Raw genomic sequence first — 12,600 nt, 5'->3', positions numbered from 1 at the left:
GGTCAAGACAACGAAGAAGATAATAGGATGGCGGCACGTGTATCTATTTTATATTGCAGCTTGAAGGCTCATGAAAGTTGATATGGAAATGATATTGTTTTTCTCTTTTTAATTTGAATGCTTCAGATTATTTTTAATTTATATAAGGTAGGGACATGGCATTCTTACTTTGTTGGGAGTATGGCTCATAAGTTTAAAACGTTATGATCTGAGTCTATGATGGTGACATGGCAGAAATGGCGATGCAAGGTGAATGTTTGATTATTATTGTGAGTACAACATCAAAATGGGGGCATAGGATGTTGGCATGTGTATTTAATTTATATTGCAACTTGAAGGCTCGTGAAAGTTGATATTTTGTGGCATGAAGATACCTCTAACGGTAGCCTCTAGTGTTATGGTGCAGGGCAAATCAGGAAGGAATGCAAAGGGGAAAGGGATAATGCTAGATGATATGCCAAAGAAGCGAAAGAGAAAAGTTATCTAGCGAGAAGGTGGTGGTGGGTTTTATCTCTAGGATAGATGAAGGAATCATCGACCCTAGCTTGCAGCTTTGGCTGGAGGAGATGTGGATGATAGTGAAGGAGATGGGATGGGGCTCTTGGAGTCTGTACAATCTGGTTATCACTAAGCTTTGGTAGGATCTTGGCTCCATGCAAGGGTGATGGAATAAATTTGATGCTGCCCAATAATTGGCTTGTGTTTCAATTTTGTCACCAACTACTGGCTCTTTTCTGCTACATGATGAAATTGGTGCTGTACTTCACTGGGTACTCACTTCGACTTTTTTCTGGATCCTTTGCACAATATCAAGAAGCAAAAATGTGTTTTCAAAGGATCTTGAGGCCATAGTTAGGAGTTTGAACATTTTTCTGCGGTTGGATACCATTTTGGGTATTCAACTTGCTATGAAAAAGACAAAGCTTTAATTGTGGAGGATTAGCAAGGGCACAGCACCAGAGGTTTCTATTACAATATTAGATAGTTTCTATTTTCTCTCTCTTTTGTCTTTTTCTAATGGTCAATCTTTTTGTAATGTTTCCATAAAATCCTTTTGTTTGGTATGGTAACTTTTTTTTTCACTCTACAAGAATGTTTCTATTTCCTCTCTCTTGTTCATTATAGAAACATTCTCTTGTATCTTGTATACATAGATCATTCATGATCTTTGTTTAATAACACATTCAATATTTTACCATAATATGGTATCAAGCAAATTCCTAGCCTCTTCGAAAAAATTTAATTTCATTTTGAAATTATTTAGTTCAAAATTTTCGAAATATTTGCCAGTGTGTTCAAAATTTGCATCTTTTTTTCCTCCAAACCTGACTAAAGACTCGGCGTCCAATTTTTTTGCAATTTTCTTTGTGTTGCATGATTTAAAATCTGCCTTTTTTTCCAAATCTGCCCTCTGTTCAACAGCTCTCCAAATTTTTTCAAGTTTTTTAATCCAACTACAGCTTTTTTGAAAACCTTTTATTCTTGTGTCGGATTAGCAAAAAATTTGCATATTCCTGGTGGGTTTTTTAATTTTTTACAGATCTCAACTAGGTTAGTGTCACTTTTTTTTGGATGGATTGTTTTTCATGCCTTCATTTTCGAGCCAGCAGATTCAAAATCTAATTTCACATTCTTTGTGGGTTTTTTTAGCTCTTATTCGAGTGTCTACAAATTTTATGGGTCTTCCGTCAATCTGTCTCGAAGTTTGTGCCATCTCAGATTTTTCACGTTTTTTCATTGAAAAACATGCAATAGCATCTCTCACCAGTCTCATGCTAAAAAGTAGTCAGTGTTTCAAGAGAAAGAACTAAAACACCTGAAAGCAGAGAATGATAACGATCTTTAACTACCGTCACCTTGAGGCACTTATTCTGGGCACCGAGACTCGTCCTACCACAATTGATGCTACTCAAGAAAAGTTTGATAAGTGTAATTATGAAGTGGTTATGCTTATTAAGCTTTTAGTTACTGATGATCAGCTACCTCAAGTGTCCTCTAGCAAAGCAGCTGCAGAGAACTAGACAACATTAAAAGATCTCCATGAGACATCAGCTAAAAGCAGAGCCCTTCTTTCGAAAAAATCAGCTATTCTCTTTGTTATGGATGAGCACATGTCCTTACAAGAACAACTTCTAAAGATTAAGGACATCAAAGATCAACTTGAGGCCACTAGTCGTACTATGGAGGAAGATGATATGGAGGAACATCTTGTAAAGATTAAGGACATCAGAAGATCAACTTGAGGCCATTGGTCATACTATGGAGTAAGTGGATATGGTGCATTGCTTTCCATGCCTCGACTCTCGAGCTAGCAGATCCAAATCTAATTTCAAATTCTTTGTGGGTTTTTTCAGCTCTTATCAGAGTGTTTACAAATTTTATGGGTCTTCTGTCAATTTGTCTCGAAGTTCATGCCATCTCATATTTTTCATGTTTTTTCATTGAAAAACATGCAATGGCATCTCTCACCAATCTCATGCTAGAAGGCAATAAGCGTTTCAACAAAAAGAACTACAACACATAAAAGCAAAGAATGATGACAATCTTTGAGTATCATCGCCTTGAGGCGCTTGTTCTGAATAACGAGACTCATTCTACCACAATTGATGCTACTCAAGAAAAGTTTGATAAGTGTGATCATGAAGCAATTATGCTTATTAAGTTTTTTGTTATTGATGATCAGCTGCCTCAAGTGTCATCTGGCAAAACAGCTACAGAGATCTGGACAACCAGCTGAATGATCTCCACGAGACATCAAATAAAAGCAAAGCCTTCTTTTTGAAGAATCAACTATTCTCTATTATTATGGATGAGCACATGTCCTTACAGGAACATCTTCTAAAGATTAAGGACATCTAAGATCAACTTGAGGCCATTGGTCGTACTATGGAGGAAGAGGATATGGTGGTCATGACTCTGAAAAGCCTCCAACCGTCCTATGAGCACTTTATTGAGACGCTCAACATTACTGCAACTAATGTTGACCTGAAGTTCTCAGATTTGTGCACCAAACTTCTACAGTAGGATTGTTGGAAACAACAATTTGGTAGTAGTGCTCCTTCGTCCTCCTCTAAACAAGCATTTTCAGCCCAATCCTTTAATAAGGATAAAGGCCCATCTAGTCTCAGAATAGCTCCAAGAAGAAGCAAATCCGATGCAACTATTGACACAAATTTGATCATGTGATTCAAGATTACAGGACTCGCATTACTTCTGACCAGCGAAAGTAAGGAGGGTCTCAGCCACAGGCCAACGTTGCAGAACATGTAGACCTCTCTAATCGACCCGAGGCTGCCTCTTAAGCTTTTTGAGGACATGCAAATTTATGTTTATTGAAGATAGATTGACCATTAAGGGAGGGTATTACAATATTAGATAGTTTCTATTTCTCTCTCTTCTAGTTTTTTCTAATGGTCACCCTTTTTGTAATGTTTCCATAAACTCCTTATGTTCATTATGGAAACTTTCTTTTTCACTCTACAAGAATGTTTCTATTTCCTCTCTCTTGTTCATTATAGAAACATTCTCTTACAAATTTTTGTTTATTGAAGATAGATTGACCATTAAGGGAGGGTATTACGATATTAGATAGTTTCTATTTCTCTCTCTTCTGGTTTTTTCTAATGGTCACCCTTTTTGTAATGTTTCAATAAACTCCTTATGTTAATTATGGAAACTTTCTTTTTCACTCTACAAGAATGTTTCTACTTCCTCTCTCTTGTTCATTATAGAAACATTCTCTTGTATCTTGTATACATAGATAATACATGATCTTTGTTTAATAACACATTCATTATTTTACCATAATAGTTTTGTCAGGTGGCAATAAATCTTTTGAAAGATGCGAAAAAATGTATGTCTATGTCTGGGCAGATCAGATGCTAGTGTAATTTGCCTCAGCTCATTGGTTAGGTTTGCGTTGTCTGTTGAACTTCACATAATATTGTATGTTATTACCTTATAGAGTAGAAAGTATGGTAAAGATGTTGATGTTTGTCCAAGCAGTAGGTTGTGAGCAGTAATCTAATCCTACAGTTCATTGGAACCTTAATCAATCAGTGTAACAATTTTGTGCGGTTCTTCTAATTCTATTCATTGTGATTTTGCAGCATGCCTGTCTCAAGAGTATAACACAAGAAACATGTAGAGAAAATTAGCATCTTTTCTATGAATTATTTTTGGCTAGTCAAAATGCTAGCAGAATTTTGAACTTCATTGCTGTTTACAATTGGAGATGTGCTGTTGTCGAGATTTTTTTCACTTATATTGACAACTAAGGTATTTTAGAACATAATCTCAATTAAGGTTTCCATAAAACATGTCCACACTATTCATACACATTTCCTGTCCTCCCATTCACATCTCCTTGATAGTTTTGTACACAAATACCAATTCTAAAGCTTCAGGAGATGCTCCTGGGCATCTTCTTTTTGCATTCCTGTACTTTATTTAAATTTAGATTGGAAATAAACTACAGCTCTTGTAAGAAAAGTTTTGTGACATGACTGTCTGAGAGTGTGACATGAGGAACACTGAAGAGAGAATTAGAATCTTCAATAGGAAGTTAATTTTGACTGACAAACTGTGGCAAACGTTTTGAAGATTATTGATATTTACAATCAAATGTGTGGTGTAAATAAGATTGTTGTCACCTAAATTGTCAAATAAGGCTTTTTAAACTTAATATGTCACATAATGTCTCCATGTAGACACATCGCCACTCCTCATCTGCCTTTCATTTCCTCCTGTTCCCATCACCAAATTATCGTAAGATTTCAGAATATACTATAATTAATGTTTTTTCATTTGACCAGGTCAGTCAGCAATTTAAAACAAATACGAATTTTAATGTAAACCTGGTTCTACTGATCGCTGTTTTAGTAAAATTAAAATATGATTCGTAAAATTTCTACAAATAGATTGTACTTTTTAGTTTTTGCCTCATACTGTTTGCCTCTGTAAAAGGCCATAAATCAAATAATAAACTCTCTGAAGTAAGAACTTAGAAGGCAAACGTTTTACTATTGTTTTTTTTTCTGTTCCTTTCTTGATTTCTGCAGTATGTTTAAAGAAAGCAATCGGTTGTCAGAGATGCCAATCTGAAAGAGTGATCCGCCGGAAAATTCATCTATCATTCACTGATCGACTTGTCCACTTAACAACTGAATTATTAAAAGTTGGTAATTTTTAAGATTGCGGATAATAATAAAAGTAAGGTTTGTGAAGACGTGCCGTAATTGGCGTGTATTTACAGAACTCTGGAGCTTTCCACCATTCATTATGAATCAATAAAGCTTAAAGGTAAAGAAGAAGAAAATAAAGCGCTTTGAAATATCGAGCCAACTCAATTTCTATGTAATTTTCGGAGAAAGCTCTCTTTGTAACCAACGTGGATTGCAGACATTTTAATTCTCTGGTAGCAACGTGTCCCACAAAAATGTAACTTACAGGTACATAGAATAGTGAAATCCACTGTCTAACCTGACTTACTGATAAACGAATTCGTAACGTACCAGTACATGGAAGAGGGAAGCCCGTTGTCTTGCCTAAAAAACCTGAGACGCTGAATCGCGCTCTCCAGATCGCCGCGCTCCAGAGACTCCTTCAAGACATCCAGATGAGCCAATTGAGCTTCCTCTTCTATCCTCAACCCCAACTTGAAATCATCCCTCGCTTTTTCAGACACCGAAGAAGACTCACCAGGAGGACGATCCCCCGAACTCTGCAAGCGATCATCCTCGGCCTCCTTCAAAGATCTAGCGTGATCATATAAACTAATTGCCAGCTGAGACGCGGAATCGCTTTTAACATTCACCTGCCGCTGAATATTATCACAGAGAGCCGCCACGAGCTCTGGATGATCGCGCGCTACTCGACGCACGGTTTCCACTTCCGATTCCGTTAACGATTCGGGTAAATTATTACTGGATTTGAATATTTCTGCCTGCAGCCTCTGCAGACCGCAAGAAGAGAGAGATTCGAAAAATAATAAGCTTCCGTCTCCCTCAGACGTGGTGGCCGTTTCTGGTGCTGGCGCCTCTGCCTGTTCTCCATTCCGCTCATTTGACGGCCCCTGAGATTGGTCCGTTAGGGTTTGAGGAACAATGCGAGATTTAATGATTTCGATTAGGAGGAGGAATTCGGCCTTGAGTTGAAGGGCCTGTGGATCGGCAGCTGTTGAAGTTTCGAGATTAAGTAATTCAGCGATTGAAAGCCAGGTTAAATGGGCAGGGGAGCTGGTGCGACTCGACCAAGCTACGCCATCTATTCTTGCGCCCTTCTCTATAACTGTCTGCAAAATGGCCACCGAAAGGGCCGGATGTTTTTGCTTTAGCCTGATTAAAGAAGCTCTGAATGTCTCAAACTGCGCGAGAAACAGGTAATTTACAGTGGCTCGGACCAGCAATTGCTGCTCTTTCTTTATTTCCTCTTCCGCCATTACTATGCCGTGGCTCTCGCGCTCTGTGCTTATTATTATGCAGTCGTGTTTGTGTGGGAATCGTTATCTTTCTGTTTTGCTTTCGCTTTAATTTATTTGAATCGGTTAAAACATTGTTATTTTTTATTTTACTTTATGGACTACTGCTCGCCGCAAATGAAAAAATGCTTTGGTGGATTGATGCACCTTCTTCATTCGCCGTTCACAGGCGAAACTGACGTCATTCCCGTCGCCACCATACGTGTTTTTTGGTTGAAAGAAATGCTGGCAATGCTCCACTTAGGGCCCGTTTGGTGAGCGGAATAGGAATACGTATTCTGGAATACGTATTTCAAAAATTGTGAATTCCTTGTTTGGATGCACTAAAACGGGATTGGAATACGAAGCAAAAATGGAATACGTATTCCATTTTTGGCCCAAAAATGAAGTTTTGCAATTCCACCAAAATAGGTGGTATTGGAATATGTATTCCTATTCCATTTTTTTTTATTTTAGAAAACATAAATTTTCGGGTCCGCGAATTCCCATCAAATATTCGCTGAACCAAACGAAGAACAGGAATACGTTCTATTCCAGAATACGTATTCCGGAATACGTATTCCAGAATACGTATTCCTATTCCGCTCACCAAACGGGCCCTAAATATCTTGGGGTTCATTTTTATGACGGAATTTTGTTGGCAAATCCACACAAGTAGAGCTTTGGTATCTTCGAGAGTAAATTTTTATTCGTGGAACTTTTCAAAATTATTTGAATTATTAGTAATAAATGTGAAACATAGATTAGTAATAATAATAATTTAAATACTAGAAATTGTGTGTTTGTGGGTGAGGTTCTATATTTTGGAAGGGACAAGCTAATCTCCATCCAAAATGTACTAACGACAAAACAAAGTCAAACTTTTTTTTCTTCCATATCAATGAAATGTAGTGATTTTTTTCTAAATCTTTTGTTGTTTTCGACGACGAACAATGTAGATCATTGAGATCAAACGCTGAAATTTTTAGAAAAATTCTTGATGTTTTCGATCTTTTGAAAATTGGTCAACTGTACAATTTGGATGGAGGATAGCCGCGTCCTTTTAGAAGAGGTGAGGTATGTATAATTTAGACAATAATTTAATTGTTTGATTGGAAAAGTTGCCAAATTTAATAAATAGTTTGAGAACAATGTTGCAAGGGAACAAAAGTTGAAATTTGCAAATTGTTGTCACAATTCGATATAGTTGGACATTTTTCTATGGAGTGGAAACCATTTTAAGTTAGTCATTTTGAAGGAAAATGAATTGCAAGAGTGATCGACCCTAAATCAAAAGAGAAAATGTGTTACATTTAACTTTGTGTTTGTATTTTAGACCTAACGGCACACCCGGAGTAGAGGGATGGAGATTAAAAATAAAGTACACAGCAACAAATTAGAGCACTACATTGCACATTTGCAAAGAGTTATAATAATCAACATTGAAAGATGAGTAGTCACATTTTGCCTGCTTAGGTAAGTCTTGGTTGCAATAGTAAAATTGGTACAAAGCATATGGGGGGAAAATATTCAAGCAATGATACAACAGAAGTTCATAGTGAGCAAGATTATCATTGCAATGAAAATATTTGATGCTTATACTTGTCAATGTCATAATTAGACACAGAAAATTTATAATACAAATATCAATCGTAATGCCAATAGCGGCTTTGTTCAATTTGAGAAGCGTTATCCAAGCAATTCTCATATTTTTTCCAATTCCTTTCATTTTTAGTTATTGTCTATGCGAACCTTCTAATATCATTAGTTAATGATGAATATGACATGGTGAGGGACATTTGTAAAATGGTTGTAGCCCAAATCATAACCAGTCACAATGTAATACCCTAGACAACCCAAGTTTTGCTCAAGACTATTGATAGGCAGATGTAAGAGTTCTTCAATGCAAGTCAAATTATCAAGTGTGTGTCTCTCTTTGATCCTAAGCATAAAGATAAATAGTAAAATGGTACATCTTCATAATCCTAGTGCAATGCTTATACAATCTAACAAAAGAATGTGAATAATATAATGGCATTATCCACCTAATACTATCAAAGTTGAAGAACAAGAAATCAAAATTGTAGTGGAAGGATGCATATTGTGTTGACTAAAGTTTTATGTCGGTGAACAAATTGTTGAAGAAGTAGAAGACCAAACCAAAATGGCAATCAATGCCTTTTAGTTTCCTTTAATGGTCAAAGAGTATTCTCGTGGAGGTTAGGTCTACATCTCAATGTCGATGGTGTGTTTCTTGGGGTTCTTACCCATTAGGTTGTCATCTATGTTATTCTTTTTTATTTTATGTATCTTATTTTATTTTCTAATTTTCTCAGCATATTTTAATTAGACACTTGAACAATACATGGCCTCATCATGCTTAAGCTAATGTTGCACTACACTTATACAAAAGAGGGGAAGATAACTAGAAACATTAGCCTAAAGAATTAATTTTCTACAACATTTCTTACTAATTATAGGAGAGTTGAAGTGGTGATTAAATAAAGAGAATAGTTAGAAAATAGTCAGTTAGTGAAATTTAATTATATGACACAAGAAAAAAAGCTAGGGTAAAAATGTTCAAGTAGGTGACCTTGTTGACAAGTGAGTAATAATGTAAGCAAATTTTCATAATCCATGATATATGCAAAAGTTTGTCTAGGTGTCACTGTGTTGCATTTTTTTTTACCATCGATGCTTCGGATCATACTCAACAATCCATCATTAGGATGAATGAATGCCAAGATACAAATGATAATAATTGTAGGATACAAGTGAGTAATAGGTGAATGATTAGATATTTTCATTAATAACAACATTAGTGGTATGATCACTTGTGTTGGCAATCATTTTTTATATGGCATGAATGTGAAAAATGCCTAATTCCATAAAGGAAATGCAATATGTGGAGTGTCAATTTTGGTTAGCGACAACAGAGGACTTATCAGATAAGGTTATAACTTTGGGAAGTTGATGTGTAGGTTGTATATGAGGTACCATCATGGTTGCTTGTGCCAGTATGATGTATAGTGTGAGTTTTAGCAATGCAAGGTGGAATAGGTCCAAGATGACAGTGTTTTAAGATAGTTTATGGAGATAGGGTATTTTGGCTTAGCAATTTGAATTGTCTTGTTAATTTAATTGCTTAGTAATAGTGGGATGACACCTAAGGACTTATCTATTTGATAATAGAATCCAATTGTGTATTTTGGTAAATGAATGGACTTGTTTTATGAAGTGTTAGTGAAGTTGACTGAATAAGGAAATGTAATGGTATAAAGGAAAATCTTTTTTTGGAATACCAAGCTATATACATGTGTGATATAATGTTATGTGCAAGTCTTGATGTTGGATTACAACATATGCAAGCTTCATTGGGACTAATCTCACATTGTGATGTTGTATGTAGTTCTTACTTTCATTGTAATGCTTTCTTTATATTGGACAATGAGTTAAGAAGGTGGCTTTAACCATCACCCTTGAGCAATGAGCCCTCTTTTTGTCCTCTGAACTCCTAATAGAGTTACATACTTCTAACAAGGTCTTGTTTCCTAACTTAAGAACCTATGTACTAAATATTATGTAACAACTCCTAACACGAGCATGTCCTCTAACAAGGACATTTTTAGAATAGTGCATCATATTGTGGGTTTAATCCCCACCAAGGTTTTCCCTTGGCCAAGGTTTCCCCAAGAACAAATCATGGTCTTATGAGTTCTCTTATTGTGTGTTCTTTAATTTCATGCTTTATTATTTCAGTAATTGTATGGATATGTGGTAAAAGATTTAGTTTATGTAAAAGTGTTACCACATTGATTCAACCCGATTGTTGGTCCCAATCCCTATTGAGAGGGGGATGAATCAGTATCACCACCAAAATCAGTTATTCTCTTAAAAATCTCAAATACACTAAACAAGAGACACTTAAATACCAATACAACTATAAATATGGTAAATTATAAGTATGTAAACTCACACATGAAAGTGTTCATCAATGGACATACATATTTATACGTGGAAACCCTCAATGAGAGGATGAGAACTAGTGGGGATAATATATGTCCACTAGCCTTTTACAGTAGATAAAAGGTTTCCCATTTAAGAGCTACAACTTGTTCCTTCTAGGAACACATTTGGTTAAGAATTTCCACAACCTATTAGGATTACAATCAACCTATTAAGGTTGCCTTGTTACAGGATTTTAGCACTCCTTCTAAGACGCACCTTGTTAGAGGATTTATTATTCTTGTTATTGAAGCATGCTTGATGAAGAGCTTACAAAATTATTATAATGGGTAGAGAGAAATCAAATATGATATGGACTATATGACGCACCTTGCCTGATAGATCTCTAGTATTTACCTTGGAAGACAACTTGATTTTCTCTTGTTGCTTGGGTGATTGTGATGATAGTCTTTGTATTGCTACTATTTTCTTTATCCACTTGCCCCTATCTATAGTGTAGAAAGATTCCTTGGGTTGATGTTGCTTTCTATTTCATTGCATTATTCAATGACACTTGTTCTTCATTCTCTTCTTCCAAACTAGTTTAGTGCATCTGCTTACTCTTCATCTCACTTCACACGCACAAGCACACACACTATTTTTAAATGTATGGTACCTTACATTTTTGGGTTTCAATACCCTAGAAAATTATCCCTCTTAACACCAGTGAATTTAAATTTTGAATTGTGTTTCTGAGTGATTCATGAACAACTTGTGACACCTACATCATAGGGTATGGACTGGTAGCTTTTCTTATCTGCTCTAGGTCTAGCCTCGACTCTATTGGCCTTTCTCCTTTACATCATTTTGTTAGAATTATAATATCATTTGAATGTTTACCACATTCTCTTATCCCATGTCACTATGACAACTCTTCGTGTTGATTGTGCCAGTCTTTGTTGTTTCTTCATCTCCTATGCAAACTGGTGTAGATGTCTATTGGTACTCATGAGATGGTATACTCCTCTTTACCATTTGCTAATTGATGACAACACTTTGGTGTGTAAAGTATTTACAACACCAACTGACCTTCATAATTCCCATGAGACCAATAGGGTCAACAATCTCCCCATTTGGCATTGATGGCAAAGCTTACGATCCTTCTGAACTTGATCTCCTTCATGTTTCAATTTTTTGGGATTGATATGTTGGACTAACCACCAATGTTCCCCTTTTGGATTTGTGACATGGCTTAACCACCTTTTTTATTCTATAAGCCTAGTGGTTGTATCGATCTTTGACAAGTGGATCTTTTGATGCAACGACAACTCTAGCTTCTAACAAGTGGTATTAAAGCTTGGTCAAAGGTTCAAATCTCCTCAAGCAACACTGAAGGGGGGATTTTTGGACTAACCACCTATGTTCCCCTTTAGGGTTTGTGACATGGATTAACCGCCTTGTGTGTTCTATAAGCCTAGTGGTTGTATTGAGCATTGATAGGTTGATCTTTTGGTGCAACGACAACTCTAGCTTATAGCATGATACTGGTAGAATCTTCACCAGTAAATGGACTTAGCCATTTTCTTCATCACTTTCCTTTGTGACTCCCCATATGTTTGTTCATTTATATTTAGTCCTCTTTCATTCTTTCTATCTTCCCTTAAGTATGTTTCGCTCCCCTTTTAGGATCATTTCCCATTTTTCATATCATCTTTCATCAACTTCCACATTGGTTGATCTTCATTGTTAGTTTGTGGTGACTGATCAAAGAAGTACTGTACATACTTCATAAATGCTTTTGAAAAAAAAATTGGTACTATTCATCGATTTTCCACTAAAGTTGTGGCTATTATTCGCCAATTTATGGTCCACGTGTTGTAACCCTGAAGTGGAAAAAATACTTGTATAAAAGGGCTTAGGGTTAGGGATTGCATTATTGTGAGTGATGTGAAAATTGATTCTTACGATGTATTGAGTTGTAAGGGATTATAGATTGTAATCAGGTTATAAATTACTAGATTGTAATAATATCATACTTGTTGTTTGGTGGTTGTAGCCTAGGGTTTGGGTGAACCATGTTAAATCTTGGTGTCTTGTGTTCTTTTCTGTGTGATCTATTATTTTCTGATATTGTTTATATTTGCATGTAATTTTTATTTTTGTCTGAGGTTTAATCCTAACAAGTGTTATCAGTGCGA

General features: G+C 36.0%; 1 protein-coding gene across 2 annotated transcripts in view; it reads right to left on the bottom strand.

Moving 5' to 3' along the window:
* The window catches only part of LOC149565469 (zinc finger FYVE domain protein), a 190,501-nt gene extending 183,960 nt beyond the window's left edge, over positions 1 to 6,541 (bottom strand). Inside the window, exon 1 of one of the 2 annotated variants that reach the window (XM_089819008.1) lies at positions 5,514 to 6,541. In XM_089819008.1, coding sequence (XP_089675134.1) covers positions 5,514 to 6,439 — 926 coding nt within the window. In that variant the 5' untranslated portion in view covers positions 6,440 to 6,541. The remainder of the gene's footprint in view (positions 1 to 5,513) is intronic. The other variant, XM_089819006.1, reaches the window with a different exon arrangement.
* Positions 6,542 to 12,600: the final 6,059 nt, after the last annotated feature.

The sequence above is a fragment of the Cupressus sempervirens genome, chromosome 3 (genome assembly GCF_028749045.1).
Source record: "Cupressus sempervirens isolate cs-2001-9-10 chromosome 3, ASM2874904v1, whole genome shotgun sequence".
Classification (NCBI taxonomy): Eukaryota; Viridiplantae; Streptophyta; class Pinopsida; order Cupressales; family Cupressaceae; genus Cupressus; species Cupressus sempervirens.
The sequence above is the reverse complement of the archived record's forward strand: the minus strand, read 5'-3'. Positions and strand labels throughout refer to the sequence as shown.